At 46.2% G+C, this 17,158-nt stretch overlaps 2 protein-coding genes across 4 annotated transcripts in view; one reads left to right on the top strand and one right to left on the bottom strand.

Annotated features, from left to right (window-relative positions):
- Positions 1–17,158, bottom strand: part of MTOR (mechanistic target of rapamycin kinase) — a 99,130-nt gene that overhangs the window by 44,006 nt on the left and 37,966 nt on the right. The gene's annotated exons all lie outside the window — the stretch shown is intronic.
- ANGPTL7 (angiopoietin like 7) lies at positions 9,739–15,354 on the top strand. Its single transcript, XM_081144972.1, has 5 exons — positions 9,739–10,515; positions 12,802–12,902; positions 13,440–13,634; positions 14,244–14,442; positions 14,680–15,354. Exons 1-5 carry the CDS (start codon positions 10,146–10,148, stop codon positions 14,847–14,849), a joined length of 1,035 nt encoding a protein of 344 aa, XP_081001098.1. The 5' UTR covers positions 9,739–10,145; the 3' UTR covers positions 14,850–15,354.

Genomic DNA, 17,158 nt, shown 5'->3' with positions numbered 1-17,158 from the left:
ACTTGCTTCCCAAATGGCTCTGGGCCTTCACTCTTCTGTCTGTTTCAAGCCTGCGCTTGACTTGGTTCCCTGTCAAGTAAGGATGCTCTGAATTCCCTTGGTGCTAGGCTGGTGACACAGGCAACACAGCTGAAAGGGACCTTGGCAGGTATGAGTGAGGAGTTCCTGACCAGCCAAGATGATGCAAGTCCTTAGCACCATATCAAACAGTCTTTACTTCTCATACAGAGTGGTAACTGCTTCAGGTCACCCCATCACTTCTCCCAGCACATAAACTTAGCTCTGTGCCCCATGGATGATTAAAGACAAAAGTTTGGTGCTCGTGCAGAGTCAGAAAGACTTGGCGTTGGCGGGGCCTGGTGTTGTTACAGGGCACTTGCCCTGGGACTCTGGGGACAGCAGCATGAACTGGGGACTCTAACATGTGATCGTCTCTTTTTGAACAGGGTCATTTAAAAGCAAAAGGACAACCTGGCCAGCGTGGCTCAGTGGCTGAGTATCGACCTATGAACCAGGAGGTCAAGGTTTGATTCCCAGTCAGGGCACATGCCCGGGTTGCGGGCTTGATCCCAGTACGGGGCGTGCAGGAGGCAGCCGATCAATGACTCTCATCATTGATGTTTCTATCTCTCTCTGAAATCAATTAAAATATATATATATTTAAAAAATAAATAAAAGCAAGAGGACAGAGTGAAGACATAAGGGAATGCAGGAATATCTGAAATGTGACATGAGAAAGGTGGTGAGGGGCAATCTCACAGTAACCAGTAGGGAAGTGAAGGGAGGCTGGCAGGCCTGTTACCCACTTAAAGCCAGAGTCAGGTGGTGAAAACAGCACCCCTGGCTCTGGCAGGTCAAGCTTCTCTTTCTTGCTTTAGAAACTTAGAAGTAACTTGACTCCTTTTCTGCACACTGAGGAAGAGGAGGCTGGCCTTGCTGGAAGGTTTCAAAGCTAAGACATCCAACGTCCTTGGAGCTCTTGGGGACCTAAGGCACCAAGATAAAAAAGATTTGGTGCAAAAGGGGTAGCCCAACTTGGACAATCAAAATAGGTTCTGGAAGTCTGAGGCCTAGTGCCTAATGGTAGAGAGCTCTCAGTCTGTCCTCACCCTGTCCTTCACCCAGTCTGTCACTACACCTAGAGGACACTCTAGATCACCACGTGAGAAAATGGGCCCTTAAAAATAAAAAAGACAGAATGCTAATAGCTGCGTAGATTAGGGAAAGGGGAGACAAAAAATGCTATCTTTTCAAGACTGGTGGGGGGCAAATATATTTTAATTAAAAAAAAAAATTGGGGGAGGGAAGTTCACCACAATATAATCACCTCTCCAAAATATTGTCCTGCCAGTGCATAGTCTGTTTAAATAAATACATATTTGATACATTGTGGTAACCAGAGCATTCTAATTTTGTATTCTGCTTTTTCACAGAACAGAGGCATTTTATACTTTATCCAGAGGCTTCATAATTACTTCATAATTACGGCTGCATACTAATTTCATCCTGCTGAGATCCCATTTATATAACCAGTCTCTTGGGCGCACCCTCTTGGCTGGTTGCGAGCAGCAGTTGTTAAATGACCAGGCCCCCAGGAGGGCTGCTTGGGAGCTCACAGTCAGCACTCCCTATGCTCATGAAAGGATGTGTCCTGTAGTATGCAAGGTCGGCTTTGGGAGTCAGTGCCCGTCCCCTGAGGATAAGCACGCTCGCTGCTCATTGATAAACCAGGCACGGTTCTGTTATACACGTCACCTCTAGGCACCTCCCGGCTGGACGTACCTCCCGGTCTGGGTGCCCTAGCACAACCCAGCATCATAAGGCACTGAAGGGCCGCACAGCCCCAAAGTGTCAAAGGACACGATTTGTGCAACCCTGGGGCCTGTCAGAGGTGTGCTGTAAAAATGATGAATGGCTGTCACATCTCCAAGGCTCTGGCTGATTTAGGGAGCTATTGGCAGGCACATCACTCCCAGCGTGTCAGCCAGTTAATTACTTCCAACTTTATCTTTCTTGTCAACACTTCTTGACAAATTGGCCATTATCTTTTTATTCTACAACAATGAGCTCTGCTCCTTCTCTGTGACGCCTGGAGGTTTTTCTCCTTGCGGAGCCTTCATATGCAGAGCAAAGTGAAGAGCTCTGAGAGATTAGAGAGGAGCTGCCAGGGAAAGGAAGGCGAAAAGGAACAGAAGGGAGAGGGCTGACAGACAGAATCCAAAGCCGCTTTTCAGCCACCTTGACTCAAAGCAGAGCTGATACTCTTCTCAATGTCCAAGAGCTCTGACTCAGTCAACTATGTGGATGGAGTTGGGAAACAAAAATGAAGTGAGCTGGCACCTAGTGGTCTGGCAGCTTCGAGCTCTCCACGCTTAACTGGGTGAGCAGATGCGAGCTGGCCGTTTACTCCAGTAAGGCGTTAGGCCGCACTGTAGGATACTGATGCCCATATTCTGGGAACAGGGCAAAGGAAAAAATGTGCCTGCCTCCTTGGTAAGGAAAAGCCAACAGAAAGGTCCAGCACTCACTCTTACTGGACTGCCAACATTCCAGGCCAATGAGATCTCCAAAAGAATTTGGGGAGACCAATGTGTCACCACTGATACATCTCATTGTCGCCGGGACAGGCTGTGTCAGAGGGTGTAACCCGGCACCTACTATATTTCATCAGTTCTAGGACACACTTTTTTCACACTTGAATGTCTCTGCAATTGTGACACAGCACACAACGCAAGGTTTCAGAGCCCGGTGACACCATTTACTTGTCAGCAGTCCGTCCCTCTTCCCTGTAGTGGTACATAAACATCACAAGAAACTTCTCTAAGTCACCATGCGTGGTCCCATTAAACCTCAGTCATTCCTGAGGATGAGCCAGAGGCAGTGGAGGCGCAGAGGGTGACCACTGAACTACAGCAAGCTCCTCCCTTTACAGTGGTCTGGGGCTGCCGTCAAGGAACCTCTGTCTTTTCGGCCAACTTGAGGAGAAACCCTAGGACCATTCCCTTTGTACAGCTCCTCATGGAGGGCGAGCTTCCTGCATTGAAGAGAGCTGTCCTTGGGGTTTGTAAGATGCTCTATAAAGGCAAGCTATTGTAGTGAACCTGCAGGAAGTCTTCAGAATGGCCAGAAATAAATTTCGCTCTACAGGTGACAGGTGAGACCTGACCTCTAGGGTGTGGCTGGCTGTGATGGGTGTTATAGAAAACAATGGAGCTGGAAAGAAAGATACACCCTGCGCTTTTGCTCTGGCTACCCTGGGGCTTCCTTCACTCACCCACTCTTTGCCCCTCTTCTACAAGGGGTACAGGTTCCTAGAGGCACAATGGCACTCCTGAAGCCAGCATGAGCCCAGAGGTTTGGAATGTGTTTTTACTGAGAAGTGAAGAGCTTTGAGTAAATCCTTACCCTTCTGGGCAGAGTGTTTTTTCTTCCAGCAGAGGTGCAGGGAAAAAACGAGACTGTGTACCTTTTCTGGAAGCCAGGAAACAACTGTAAAAGCAGGACTCATACTTCCAAGCAACACAATAGACACCTCTGGAACATGTGTTCAGAATTAAGACACAGAGGGGTTTTGTTCATCCACCTAGCCCTCTCCTGCAGACCGTACAGCCCAGTCACCCCTGCCATTAGTTGGCTGCTCAGGCACAACTGACTCAAATTCTCCAACATTCTTAAAGAATTACAGGCCCATTTTCCCGTTAGTGCTCCCTAAGTCAGGGCATCAGAGGTGCAGCCCAAAGGGAAGATCTGTAGGCCCAGGGTGGCCGTACACGGGCTTGTCATCTTGTCCTGCACCCCCACCCCCACCTCGGGCTATCTCTGGTTAACGGTGATTGTCTACAACTATAATGTAATGGGCATTTGATGTCCACAAGCTTTGTCGGGTTCCTGGACACATTATGGGGAATATAGCTACCCAGAGACATGGCTGTTTTTATGAGGACATGTTACTTTCTTCATTCTCACTTCAACGTTAGCAGCTGCGCGTGGCCCGTTGGGCCACGACGAAGGTTAACTGACAGGCCCACGCAGGCTGCAGTGGTCGGCTGTGCCGTTACACAGGCGTCCTGAATAAACAGGAGTGGGACAGCCCACCCACTGCTCTGCCCTCCTCTCACGGGTCATCTTCACAGGTAAAGGAAGCGGGGTGAGACACAATTGATGGCTTCCAGGGACACAAAGCGGATTTTACTACAAGGATGCTGCCTCAAGTTATTGATTAAAAAAACCTCAACTCTTCCAGTTCTCACTTTCTTTGATTCTTTAATTGCAACCTATGGAAGAAAAATGGACTTCGAGCAGGAGAGGGTGCAGTCTCTACAATGAAGACCTTACCATGATACACTACCGGCAGTGACCATGCAGGGAGATGCCAAGTCTCCATAGCAGATGTTTATTTAGGGGAGCAGAACCTTCTGCTGGGAATTTAGTCTTTCATCTGACAAGTTCCAATTAAGTATCTCTTGTCTTCAGCTTTGTGCTAAGTGCCAGACGCTAGAGCTACTGTGGTAAATAAGACAGACAAGGCCTTTGCTTTCACGGACCTTCCAGGTGGCTGAAGTAGCTGTACCAAGAACAAACTGCAGGAGGTGCTGTGGAGCCAAACACCATGATGGCTTTTCTGATTGGATGATAATCACAGGACTAAATAATAATTATTTGCCGGGCACTGACCATGTGTCAGACATTATTCTAAGTGTTTTATGTGCACTTAGGAAGTTTTAAAGAAACTTCCTACTTGAAGTACAACACACACATACACTGGAACGTATACACAGTGTGCAGCTTAATAAGTCCCCACAAAGTGAAGATACCCCTGTAACTACCACCCAGACCAAGAAACAGAACACAACGCACGGCCAGCATCCCAGGAGCACCGAGCCTTCTCCCAATCATGGCTCCTCCCTCCTGCGCGGAGGCAGCAACTATCTGACCTCTGACACACTGGGTTAGCTCTGCCAGGCTGTGAACTTGATATAAACACTCAAAATTATGTTTGTGAGACACGGCTGTGTTGTTATATGCCACGTACGTAGCTTTTTTCTATTGAACTGTATTTCACTGTATGAATATACCACAATTTACCTATTTTACTGTTGGACATTTAGGTTGTTTGCAGTATCTGGCTATTACGTGTGGTGTTACTACGAACGTTCTTGCGCGTCTTTGGTGCACGTGCATTCACATTTCTCTTGGGAATATACCTCGTAGTAGAACTGCTGGGTTACAGGGTATGTTCAGCTTTAGGAGATACTGACAAGTTGCTCTCCAAAGTGGTTTCACCAATTTACATTTCCATCCAAAGTGTATGAAAATCCCAATTGTTCCACCTCTTTGTCAACACTTGGTATTTTTAGCGTTTTCCATTTCAGCCACTTTGATTGGTAAACAGTGGCATTTTATAGTTTTAATTTGACATTCTATCATGACCAAGGGGCTTGACCAGCTTTTTGTGCATTTATTGGTCTTGAGGATATCCTCTTTTGTCGAACAAATGCCCGTTCACATCTGGCCACTCTAAAAAAAATTGATGAGTTCTATATATACTCTGACTGAATACGATATACACAGAGATATCTTCTTGTCTTTTCACTCTCTTCATGGTGTCTTCTAATGCACATAAATAACTACTTTTATTGCATATTTTCCTTTATGGTTAGTGTTTTTCATATCTTGCTTAAGAAATCTTTGCTCATACCAAGATGCCAAAGATAACCTCCTATGTTACCTTCTAGAAGCTTGTTTTACCTTTCACATTTACAGCTTAAATCTCCTCTGGACTTGAAGCTCTGTGTGTGGTGTGAGATAAGAGTCCAGAGCTTCCGCCTACCCCCAAGGCTATCTAACTCACCCAGCAGAGCTTACTGAGAAGACTGTCCTTTCCTCACTGTTCTGTGGTGCTCCATAAATCAAGTGTCCACATATATGTGGGTCTGCGGCTGTCTGTTCCATTTATCTGTGTGTCTATCCTTGTACCAGTACTACCCTGCCTAATTACTTACTGTAGCTTTATGATAAACTTGACTTCTAATAGTGTAATTCTTCTAAATTTATTTTTCTTATTCAAAAATGCCTTAGCTATTTTTAATCCTTTACTTTATTTAACTTAATCCTCACAAAAATCCCGTGAGGTGAAGTAGTTATGATTTTTATCTCCATTTCACAGACTGGTAGACTCAGAGAAATTATGTAATTTGATTTGCCCAAAATCATATATCTATCAAGTTATATCTGGGATTAGAGATAACTGTCAAATTAAACCTGGGATTAGAACTCAGATTTGTGTGCTCCTACCCAAGGATTTAAGGTCCTTCACATACCACCTCCCTAATCCTCAGCCAGCAAATTCCTTTGGGGAATTTCCTATGAATGCAATACAATTTTAAGAAATTCCAAAGTTCTAAGCCACCTATTTCCAGTTAAAAAATCTTGTTTGGCAGCTACAAAAGCCATTTTCCTGGTAAGACTCAGGAAAACAAAGCAGCGAGAGGTAAAAGCTTCCTGGACTTCACCTCTCCAGCCTAAACTGCCCAGCGCCTCTGTCTCTGGACTCTTCAGCCATGCTCACTACCTGCATTCTTCTAGCAAGCCAAGGTCTTTCCATGGCTGCACCTTTGCCCAGAGTGCCCTCACCCATTCCTGGCTACTTCTTTAAAACCTGGGCATCACTTCCCTTGGGAGGCCTTCCAGAACCTCATCTGGGTTGGACAATCCTTCTCTGTGTCCCCTATCCTCACACATCACACTGTCCCAGAGTATGGTTGTCTGCTTCTCCAACTGCACTGGGAGGCACTTGAGGCTGGGCTGGTACTGCAACTTGCATGCTGGCTCACAGAGCAGATGTCTGCTACAAAGTCCTGAGAGATCTGGGATCGACTTTTGTGCTAGGAGCTATAATTAAGTCATCAGCTCCAGGAGGAGGCCTGAGAGAAGTGGTTTCTAATACACCCAGGACACACTTTGGCAGAGTGGCAAACTTGAAGCTTGGAGAGAGATGGAAACAGCTTCTGTGATGGACTTGGGCTTTCAGCTGAGCTAGAAATAGGACTGAGTGATAGAGGGGTCAGGTATTAAATGGCTACATATAGCAAGGCAAGATGTGACTAATGAAAAGACTTCAGAAGAAGTAAAATATTCCCACGAAGTACACAATTAAACTAACAAGGCCGGTGCTTTTAAGGTGTAGCCATTCAATAGACGGGGAGCCTGGTTCTGAGGGCAGCTGTTTCTCTCCCTCACCAATTTTGAAAGCAATGGTTTAAGAGTAGGCAGGGGCAGGAATGCTTTAGAAAAGGAGAAGTTTCTCCAACAGGGGACATTTTCAAGAAAATGAGACATGACACTCTCACTTGGAGAAGGAGAGACTTCCTCTAGGCCCTTCCCAGCTGTCCCCCTCGGGCTGTTTGAAGGCTGCCAGTCCTCGGTGCCAGCCAAGGCCGTGCAGCCTGGACTGTGGTCTGTGAGAACTTCCAGGCTAAGCAGAAGCTCACTGGCTTTTCTCATTAAGAATACAAACTTTATTTTCAAAAACAGCTTTCCATGGAGCACCAACTTGACCTCTTTCACCACCAGCAAAATGGAAAAAAGGAAAAACTCTAAGGTATCCAACCCAGGTCACCCGTATTTTTCCAGTTAATTCCCATTTTTAGAGAAGGGAGTGAAAACTGCTCTGGTCCCCATGTTCTTCCTGGTTTTCTCTATGGGCTTAGCTGTACTCAAAACAAGGGCTCACTTTTCCTTCTCTTAGAAATTCAGAATCGAGGGCATGGAGGGGTTGTGGATATTCTGGAGGACAGATCATCTCTTGGCGTGGGGAATACTTTTAATTGGCTATTTTATTCAAAATTGGGGGGAGGGCAGCTTAGGCGAGTTAAGAAAATCTTCAAATAAGAAAAGCTTGCCTCCAACTTATGCCTTATGTTAGAAATAAGCTTCCAGAAAAGAAATGTCAGAGCGTAGACCCTCATGCTAAAAGCTAGAGCTTGTGATCCAAACCCCTCCCGCCGTTCCAACAAAGGACTGCTACATGGGTTGCAAATACGAATGATTGGCTCATTTTCTGCCCACATATAAACATCTACTCACGACACTTTCCTGTTTAGGCGGGGAAAGCAGCTACCAGAAGAACAAACAAAAAGCTGACTGGGAATCCATAAAGCTGCACTGCTCCATGATGGTTCCTCTACGCGCTGCTACACGGGAGCCCCTAGACGGCAGGGTCACATGTGATGTCACATATGACTATATGGCACACAGCACTTCTTTGGCACATGGTTTGAGCCCAAAGTCATTTGATGGTTAGCAGACCATTGTGAAGATCCTCCTGAAGTTCAGCAGACCCTGTCAGATGCTGACAGTTGGGGACAGGTTCACGTTAGTGAAATGAACTCCATGGAGCTGAGACTGCAGAGCCCGGCTGGACTAGATATTTGCAAAAAGAGACCAGGGGCCGTCTGACAGTGCCAACTGCAAAGAGCATCTTTTGAGCTGAACGACAAGTTGCTATGGGGCCAGTAATATCCTCACCCCTTAGTAGGCAGAGGATATGATGTAAGAAAACAAACCCTGATCCATGTGATCCACTACTGCTTTTTGATTTAGAGACAAAAAACTGTTTGGTCACTCCAGCTACCTGGACAGAAATGACTCTCTGAGAAGCTAAAAGCTCTGATGAGAAAGGACTCTGGGGGGTCATGGCAGGGAAGGAAAGCTATCAGGAGTTGGCTTGGCTTGTGTGTGAAGGGCCCACGCAGAATAGCAACAGTACAGGAACTGCCTCAGTGGCTCTGTAACACGGAAAGTGCAAGAATGTGTTTCAAAGACAGGGTTACTGTCTCAGGACAAAGGGACCTTTGTATAGATTCTTAGTGAAAAGCTCATTTTAAGAATTTAAGGTTTGCTGAAATCACAGGTTTTTTCCCATTTATTTCCAAAGGCGTGCCCTTCAAATATAGTACATGAAAAATCATAGTATCCCTATTTTCAGGGATATACAGAGAATAATTTCGGATGTGCAGCCACACTGCACAGGAAGAGGAAAAGGAGACTCTGGATATGGATATATTCGGGGCTTCTTTTCTCTATGATTTAATGTATTTTCCAAGCTTTGCATCACGGGCCAAGGGTTCTGTTCTGCCTGAAGACCAACGGAAATGTGGGTGACCGACCTAGAACCATGTCCATTGCTCCTGAGGTTTCCTCCCTGCTGCGGCCTCTGATACCTCCTTGCTAAAGTCAAGTATGAGAAGCCCACTCTCTGCTGGAGAGAGTATGTAAAAAGAAAGATCACCAAGCAGATCCCACGGATACAAACTACAAAGTCTTTTTTTGCTTCCTAAGAGATTTACTCCGCCCTCCTCTTTCTAGAGCTTTTCTAAACTGTCAGCTTTCCAATGTGAGATGCTGTTGGATTCAGGTTGGACGGGGGCTTTGTAAAACACTGAGTGGCGATCATGGAAAGGAGTAGGCAGCCTTGTTAAAAGCACATCCGGCGGCCGGGCCCTCCTATAAACAGCCTGGATTACATTAACAGGCCTCCCTGGGTGAGCAGAGTCTCATTCCCAACTCTCTCTGCCTACCTTACGCTCACCCCATGGTTATATAACCTTTAGAATGGAATTTGGAAATTCTTCTGACCCTGCCCTGCTTGCTGATAGAGTTGAGCCAGTGGCTGGCAGGGGCATAATCTAATAGGCGAAACTGGAAACACACAAATTCGCAGTCCTCTGGTCCCGGCCCAGACTGTGTCGGCAAGGAAAGACAGACTCGCCCTGTCTCCCTCCTCCTTTCTCTGGCCTAAGTTTACGCTGACTTCACCCAACAGGCACCTGACCCTCCCAGATGAGCTGGGAGTGGCTAAAGCGCCATGCACATGGGGTGGAGGTGCAGGCAGCAAATGGTATTTAAGATGCTGAGTTTGTAGAGCATTTAGGTTTGGGAAGGAAAGCTATAGGATTCCCAATTAAGCTGCACTTTCAGAAACTCAAGCTTTGACAAAGGCCAGTAAGAAAGAGCCAGGAAAGAGAAAACAGAGTGGTGGGCCCATCAAGAGTGCAAGGTTATAATTGCTGCAGCTTTGCAAACCTCAGCCGGGCAGATCCAGATTCCCCTACAGGAAGAGCCTTCCTCGCCCAGGCCCACGAAAGATGCTGGAAAAGACTCTCTCAGCTGTGACCTGGCTCTGCATTTTCATCTTGGCCTTTGTCAGCCACCCTGTGTGGCCACAGAAGCCCCCTAAGCGCAAGACACCTGGGCAGCTCAAAGTGGCTGCCTGCTGTGAGGAAGTGAAGGAGCTCAAGGCCCAAATCGCCAACCTAAGCAGTCTGCTGAGTGAACTGAGCAAGAAGCAGGAGAGGGACTGGGTCAGCGTGGTCATGCAGGTGATGGAGCTGGAGAGCAACACCAAGCGTATGGAGTCTCGGCTCACAGAGGCCGAGAGCAAGTACTCGGAAATGAACAACCAGATTGACATCATGCAACTGCAGGCAGCACAGACTGTCACGCAGACCTCGGCAGGTAAGGAGCACGTTCTCACCACCCTGCCCTCACAGAGCCCAGTGTCTCCTGTCTGTAGCATTGCTTTCTAGGTAACGTGGTCATCAGAACAATTATTGGGGGTTCTTTGGGGGCATACTTTCTTGGGTATGTGCTATTAGCTCTATTTTCTCTTTACTAAAGGCTTAAGAAGTATTTCTTTTGATTTTTAATGTTCTGCAAATTTACCCAGTACCTTCACAGGTCTCTTATTCACACAGTGTTTCAGCACACTGAAGGTATGAATTACCATCTTGGAGCACAGAGAGATCACATGGTTTACCAAAAGTCACACAGCAAGTCCTAGAAAGAGGGTTCAAATTTCCCAATTGGTCCCCTTCCTTACCCAGAGCTGACAGTACCAAGGAAGCAGGAGTGAGCACCGAAACCATAGCGTCTGTTGCTCTAGAAGCAAAGTTTTGCCAAAAACAGTTCTCTCATGTCTCTAACATTTAGTGGAACGGGTGTAAATGGAATTGTGTCTCCTCTCTCTGCAAACCTAACTTCTTGCTGGCTCAGAATGAAGTGTGCAGACACGGCGCAGGGACATTTGAAAATTTCCTTTGTGTTCAGGAAAGGACCGGCTCCTCAAGGTTCCTCAATTTTGATATTTCTATTTTTCCCCATGATCTCAAAATTCTGCCTAATAGTACAGGAAATAAGAAAATGTAACGCTGAAATCTAGATTTTGGGGAGGCCAAAAATAAGGCATACTTAATGTTTTCTCTTGCATAATAATTTTCAGCTTATGGTTAGCTCAGCTCAGATGGGCCAAGTGACTTTATTAGAGAGAAATCCGGTTTTCCAAAATTATCAGGAAATTATTAATTATAAGGAGCGTATCCTATAGATACGTCATTTCTTGCTGATATAAAAACTTTTGGTCGCACTATAAACTAAGTCAAGGACAAAGAAGAGAGTAAGTAACTGGATAGCCTCAGTTCAAATGAAAAAGTTTTAACATGAAATTAAGCTTAAAAGTTCTGTTATCCAAAGCAACGTGCGTAAGTCACTTTCTGAGCATGTACTTCCTGACCCTCAGTTTGGGACTCACAGGCCATTTTCTAGACAAGCGAGTCCTGGTGCGGTTTGTGAGATAGGTTAATCTGACCGTGCCGCTTCCTGCTCCTCCAAAGGGGGTTTTCTCACCCCCAGCAGGGAGTTTCTTGGAGTCAAATGCAGCTCTCCTGCCGGGCCTCTTACTTTTGCCCAAAACAACACTGCTTATTTTTCTTCTGTATTACTAGGTGCTGGGTCACCTTTATACTCTGCAAACAGGTAGCCCCTTGGAGAAAGCAGTAAGCTGATGCTTGCATCAGTAATAGAAAGTGTAGAACTCTGCTGGCACAGACAACCCTTTCCCCTCCCCGACGTGCTCTGCCTTGGACAATTCCCAGGAGGAAATGTTTCCACCTGCCACATGTGTGCTCTCCTCGAAGGCCCAGTGCAATGGTCACCAGAAGAAGCTCCCAAGACACAGAGGGCAGAAGTGTTTCTGGTCAGCACCAGTTCCCACTCTCTGAATCCTCTCAGGAAAGACAGTCCCTTCCACTACGTCTTCAATATTTAGAACAAGGAGACAAACTTGGTATAAAGCAGTAGCCCCCAGGGCAGCTGGGGAAACATTTAAATCAACCCCCAAGTGAAAACCAGCCTGTTTAATGCTCTCACTTCCCTGCTCTAACAACCACTCCAGGGGAAGGGGTCCAGGGGTGCCTCAAAGTGCATTTGTCTAGCAGAGTGAGATTAAGGAGGGAAAGGCAAGATTATAAATCCATCTCCCTTAATTAGGGACCTAGTAGCCATTACCTCTGAAAAACAATAAAGCCAACCAACCAAACCAAGAAACAACAAAACTGAATCCCACAAGACACTCATGATTACCTAGGAGTAGAGGCTGGATGTCCCAAAGTTGGATCTGTTAGAGCATCTGTTATGTGGCCCCGCACACTGTAATAATTCCAGGATTCGGGCTAGAACTACTGCAGGATAATTTATTTTGCAGTAAACCTGGAATCATCTGATTGTCCCATGGATGTTCTCCAGGTGAAGGGCTTCCCCATCCCTCAGTTCCCACCACTGGTGAAGCCAAAATACACCCACTCTTGGTCTGTCACATCCAGACACTGCCTAGCAATGAACATTCCTATGAATTTCGTGGTTGAAATGGAGCCAGTGCTTAGACTTTCACCTTCTATGCAGCAGGAAGGCCCTGTTGCCAGGGACCCGGGTCTGTATGCTCACTGCTGTGGTCTGTCCTCTTCGTAGATGCCATCTATGACTGCTCATCCCTTTACCAGAAGAACTACCGCATCTCTGGAGTATATAAGCTTCCTCCCGATGACTTCCTGGGCAGCCCTGAGCTGGAGGTGAGGCCATCACCACCCATGTTCCTCCAATACCCGCAAAGGGACAATAGGACTAGTCAGATTCTAACAAAATGGAAACTCAAGATAGAAACAAGCATATCACATACCAGGGAGCTATCCACTCAGTTTATGGGGGGAAAAATCCAAGCATCTGTTTTGCCCTTTCAAATCATTATCAACTAAAGACCAACCTTCTGAAGTAGGTTAGATAATTCTAGAACTACCACCTAACTAGCTAAAATCTCTTGCCATGTCCTAAAGCAGCTGGTCTTTGGGGGAGAAGAGAGAACACGGAGGGAGCCTATCAGAAGTGCCTGGAGTTTCCCCTTCAAACCTGATGTGCACTTACTAGCCCTGTCCTCAGCTTGGATCATTCTCAAATTTGATCACTCGGGCAGAATAGAGCCTGCGTGGCTATGGGAGAGCGGACATCCCCGGCTCTACAGGGATGGGAGAAGGGAGGTGAAGGCCACCCCATGCTCATGCTCCTGCTCCTGCCTCTGCGGGTCCCTGACCAGAGCATCCTTTCTGCTCCAGGTGTTCTGTGACATGGAGATGGCAGGTGGTGGCTGGACCATCATTCAGAGACGAAAGAGTGGCCTTGTCTCCTTCTACCGGGATTGGAAGCAGTATAAGCAGGGCTTTGGCAGCATCCGCGGGGACTTCTGGCTGGGGAACGAACACATCCACCGGCTCTCTAGACGGCCAACCCGGCTCCGTGTGGAGATGGAGGTGAGAACAAGGCCTGCGTCCCAGGACTGGACCAGGCCACCACACACGACTGCACAACTCTGGGGACGCCATTCCTATTCCTACTTACTTTAGGCTTATGTATTATGATGGTTTTCCTTTAGGTTACAGTACAGTTGAGAAAGAATAGATTTGTTCCTACTTTTCAGAAAAGTGAGGCTGCAGGTGCACAGGAAGAGGCTAGACTCAGGCCAGAGTAGAGTAATCCAACAGTCAGCGGCCTGGGGCACAAGGTCCTCTAATGTGCAAACCATACTGACACTGGTTGGTGTCCCTCATCAAAAGCCTTGAAGCATCACTATATTCTCAAATTACTCTATGACATCTCTAAATGGGGTACTATAAAAACCTTATGGACAAGAAAGTGAGAGGATACAGAGAGATTAATCAAGGCGTGTGGTGACTCAGGAGAGCAGTTTGGTCTAGGACCCTTGTTTTCTGATTCCCAGGTTTAGAGGTAAATAAGCAATAAAGCTTACTCAATTCCCAGCAGTAAAAAGATGTGTGGCTACAGCTGGAGAAAGATGAGGTGCAGGGTGGGATGAAATGACACCTGCAGCAGTTTTTCTCAGGCTCTGCCTCCTCTGACAGGACTGGGAGGGCAACTTGCGCTATGCTGAGTACAGCCACTTTGTGTTGGGCAATGAACTGAACAGCTACCGCCTCTTTCTGGGGAACTACAGTGGCAATGTGGGCAATGACGCCCTCATCTATCATAACAACACAGCCTTCAGCACCAAGGACAAGGACAATGACAACTGCTTAGACAAGTGCGCGCAGCTCCGCAAAGGTGAGATCTGGGGTGGCGGGAAGTTCAGGTATAAGTCCACAGTCCCACTTGAAGAGAAAGTGTGAATTATAACTGCACAGCTGACATCCTGATCTGGCATTTCCTTTTTATATAGGCTCTGACTGCTTAGCTACTACTAAAAAAACTACTAAACGAACCCCTGTGGTCTCGCCTATCAGCCATGTCCAAGGGGAGGGTACACTCAGCCCACTAGCACTGATCTGTTTCTTGCACCAGGCGGATACTGGTACAACTGCTGCACGGACTCCAACCTCAACGGAGTCTTCTATCGCCTTGGGGAGCACAACAAGCACCTGGATGGCATCACCTGGTATGGCTGGCATGGCTCTACCTACTCCCTCAAACGAGTGGAGATGAAAATCCGCCCAGAAGACTTCCAGCCCTAAAAGGAGACCTTCTGTGGAGCAGGGCTGGAGAGCTGGAGACAAATGGAGGCTGGGAGGGTGGAGGACAGGGAGAGGACAGAAAGGGTATGCCTGGAAAGCGGCCTAGGGTCTCCAGGGAGAGAGTCAGTCTCTGAGGGGCACAATACAACCACATGTACCAGGACGTTACAGTAAATGGGAAGCATCTGAATACAATCGGTTCTGACACGTCCTTCTTGGGGGGCTGGTCTGAATGGGTTCTCCTGGCTGTGATCCCTGACATAGCAGCAGCTTTTTTCCACATGATTTTTCTATGAAAAAAAAAAATAATTGTGAGATGACTTTATCCATCTCTAAGGTGAGGGGAGGGCAGAAACAAGTTCCTTTGCTAAAAAGAACCAAATATTTTGGTTCTCAAGGAGAGACCCTGGGTGTTAGATAAAGACATGAAAGGGGATCATGGAAGAGAGGAGTTTCTATTTTTAAATCCAATAAAATTACCTTCAGTCTACACATTAAAAAAAAAAGACAATAATTGTTCTGCTGGAGGTGAGCTGATCCAGGTTGGACTTGACTGGCAGGTACTCCAGGGCACTAGGCCTTGCTGCTGGCCTCAGAGAGCTTCTCCTGCTAGGCCTCCATCAGGGTACAGCACTAAAAGCAGGTAGTGGGCTGGTGGTGGCAAGGGAGCTCCAGCGGGAGGTGGGGATAGGTTCTCTCGTGGACGCTTGCACGACGCTGCCTGAAACTATTCAGTCTACAGATATATCTATTTTTATTTACTTTTAAAGAAAAGAGCTTCCTCTTTTATCTTGTCTATAAAAACTGGCTGAAAAATGAAGGTAGATGGCACTATGGTTAATAACTCATGCTTTGTAAAAATAAAATAGACTGTTTTAAATATTCAAAGTTCCTTTTTCCTCCTATAATAAATTTTTAACACGTTTGTTTTTAAATGATCACCATGACCACTTAGAGCATGGTAAAAAGTTTAAGTGAAAAATCAGAAGGTGAACAGTGAGAAAGAGACTCATTTTGTTGTGGTCTTAGGAGGTCAGATCTGGCCTAACCACCTAACCCCCAAGGAGGCCAATGCCATCACCTGGCTTCAAAATACTTTGCTAACTACTTTCTACTTGAGCAAATTAACACATAGAGAGAGGGAAAGTAACCTCAGTCATAACATATGACAAACAATTCTGACTTTTAGGAAGTCATTTTTCCTTGCCCAAAAGAACCATTCCCTTGAACCAGTCAGTGTGTAAGCCATGATGCTTACTCAGTATTTTAAAATTGTATCTACAGTCCTTTGATTGCTGGGAACCTACTTAACCTTAAAAACAAGAACACTGGGGATTTTCAAAGAAATAAACTGAGTAAACACAAAGTGTCCTGAGTAGGGCGTCCCAGAGACAGGCATTCAGACAGAGCTTCCTAAGGCAGGCAGGAGAACCTGAGATGCTTAGCAGCCAGCACGATACAGCACTTCTAGAAAAGGGAGGGCGAAAGATGAGGCGATAAGAGAGGAAGAGCCTAAGGTACCTGTGATTCTCTCCCGCGTCCCATACGCCCCACAATGAAAACACAACTGAGCCTCTTTGAAACAGAAGCTAAAATAAACAAGTGGGACTAGTCAAACTAAGAAGCTCTGCACAGCAAAGGAAACAATCAAACTGAACAACCTATAGAATGGGAGAAAATATTTGCAAACCTTAACCCCTAGTAAGGGGTTAATATCCAAAATATAAGGAACTTATACAACTTAATAGCAAAAAAGCAAATAATCCTATTAAAAACCAGACAAAGAAACTGAATAAACATTTTCCCAAAGTAGACATCCACATGGCCAATAAGCTCACCACTAATCATCAAAAACACAACATCACCTCACAGCTCACATCTGGCAGGATGGCTATTACAAAAAAGATGAGAGAGAGCAAGTGTGGACGAGGGTATGGAGAAAGGGAACCTTGTGCACTGCTAGCGGGAGGGCAGACTGATGCAGCCACTGTGGGAAACAGTGTGGAGGTTCCTCAAAACATTAAAAATGGAACTGCCATGAGATTCAGAAATGTCACTTCTGGATATATATCAGAAGGAAATGAAATCACCATCCCAAACAGGTACCTGCACCCACGTTCACTGCAGTATTACTTATAATAGCCAAGATATGGAAACAACCTAAATGTCCTTTGACAGATGAATGGAAAAAGAAAAGGCGATACACACACACACACACACACACACACACACACACACACACACACACACAGGAATACTATTTAGCCATAAAAGGAAGGAAATTCTGTCATTTGTGACAACATGGATGA

This window comes from Miniopterus schreibersii (genome assembly GCF_964146895.1).
Source record: "Miniopterus schreibersii genome assembly, chromosome: 8".
In the NCBI taxonomy this organism is placed as follows: Eukaryota; Metazoa; Chordata; class Mammalia; order Chiroptera; family Miniopteridae; genus Miniopterus; species Miniopterus schreibersii.
Note: the sequence above shows the minus strand (reverse complement) of the source record. Positions and strands in the feature narration are given on the sequence as shown.

Coding starts and splice junctions, on each gene's coding strand:
- ANGPTL7 (XM_081144972.1), top strand. CDS start 10,146: ATGCTGGAAAAGACTCTCTCAGCTGTGACCTGGCTCTGCATTTTCATC. Junction 10,516..12,801: donor TGTCACGCAGACCTCGGCAG/GTAAGGAGCACG, acceptor TCCTCTTCGTAG/ATGCCATCTATGACTGCTCA. Junction 12,903..13,439: donor TGGGCAGCCCTGAGCTGGAG/GTGAGGCCATCA, acceptor TTTCTGCTCCAG/GTGTTCTGTGACATGGAGAT.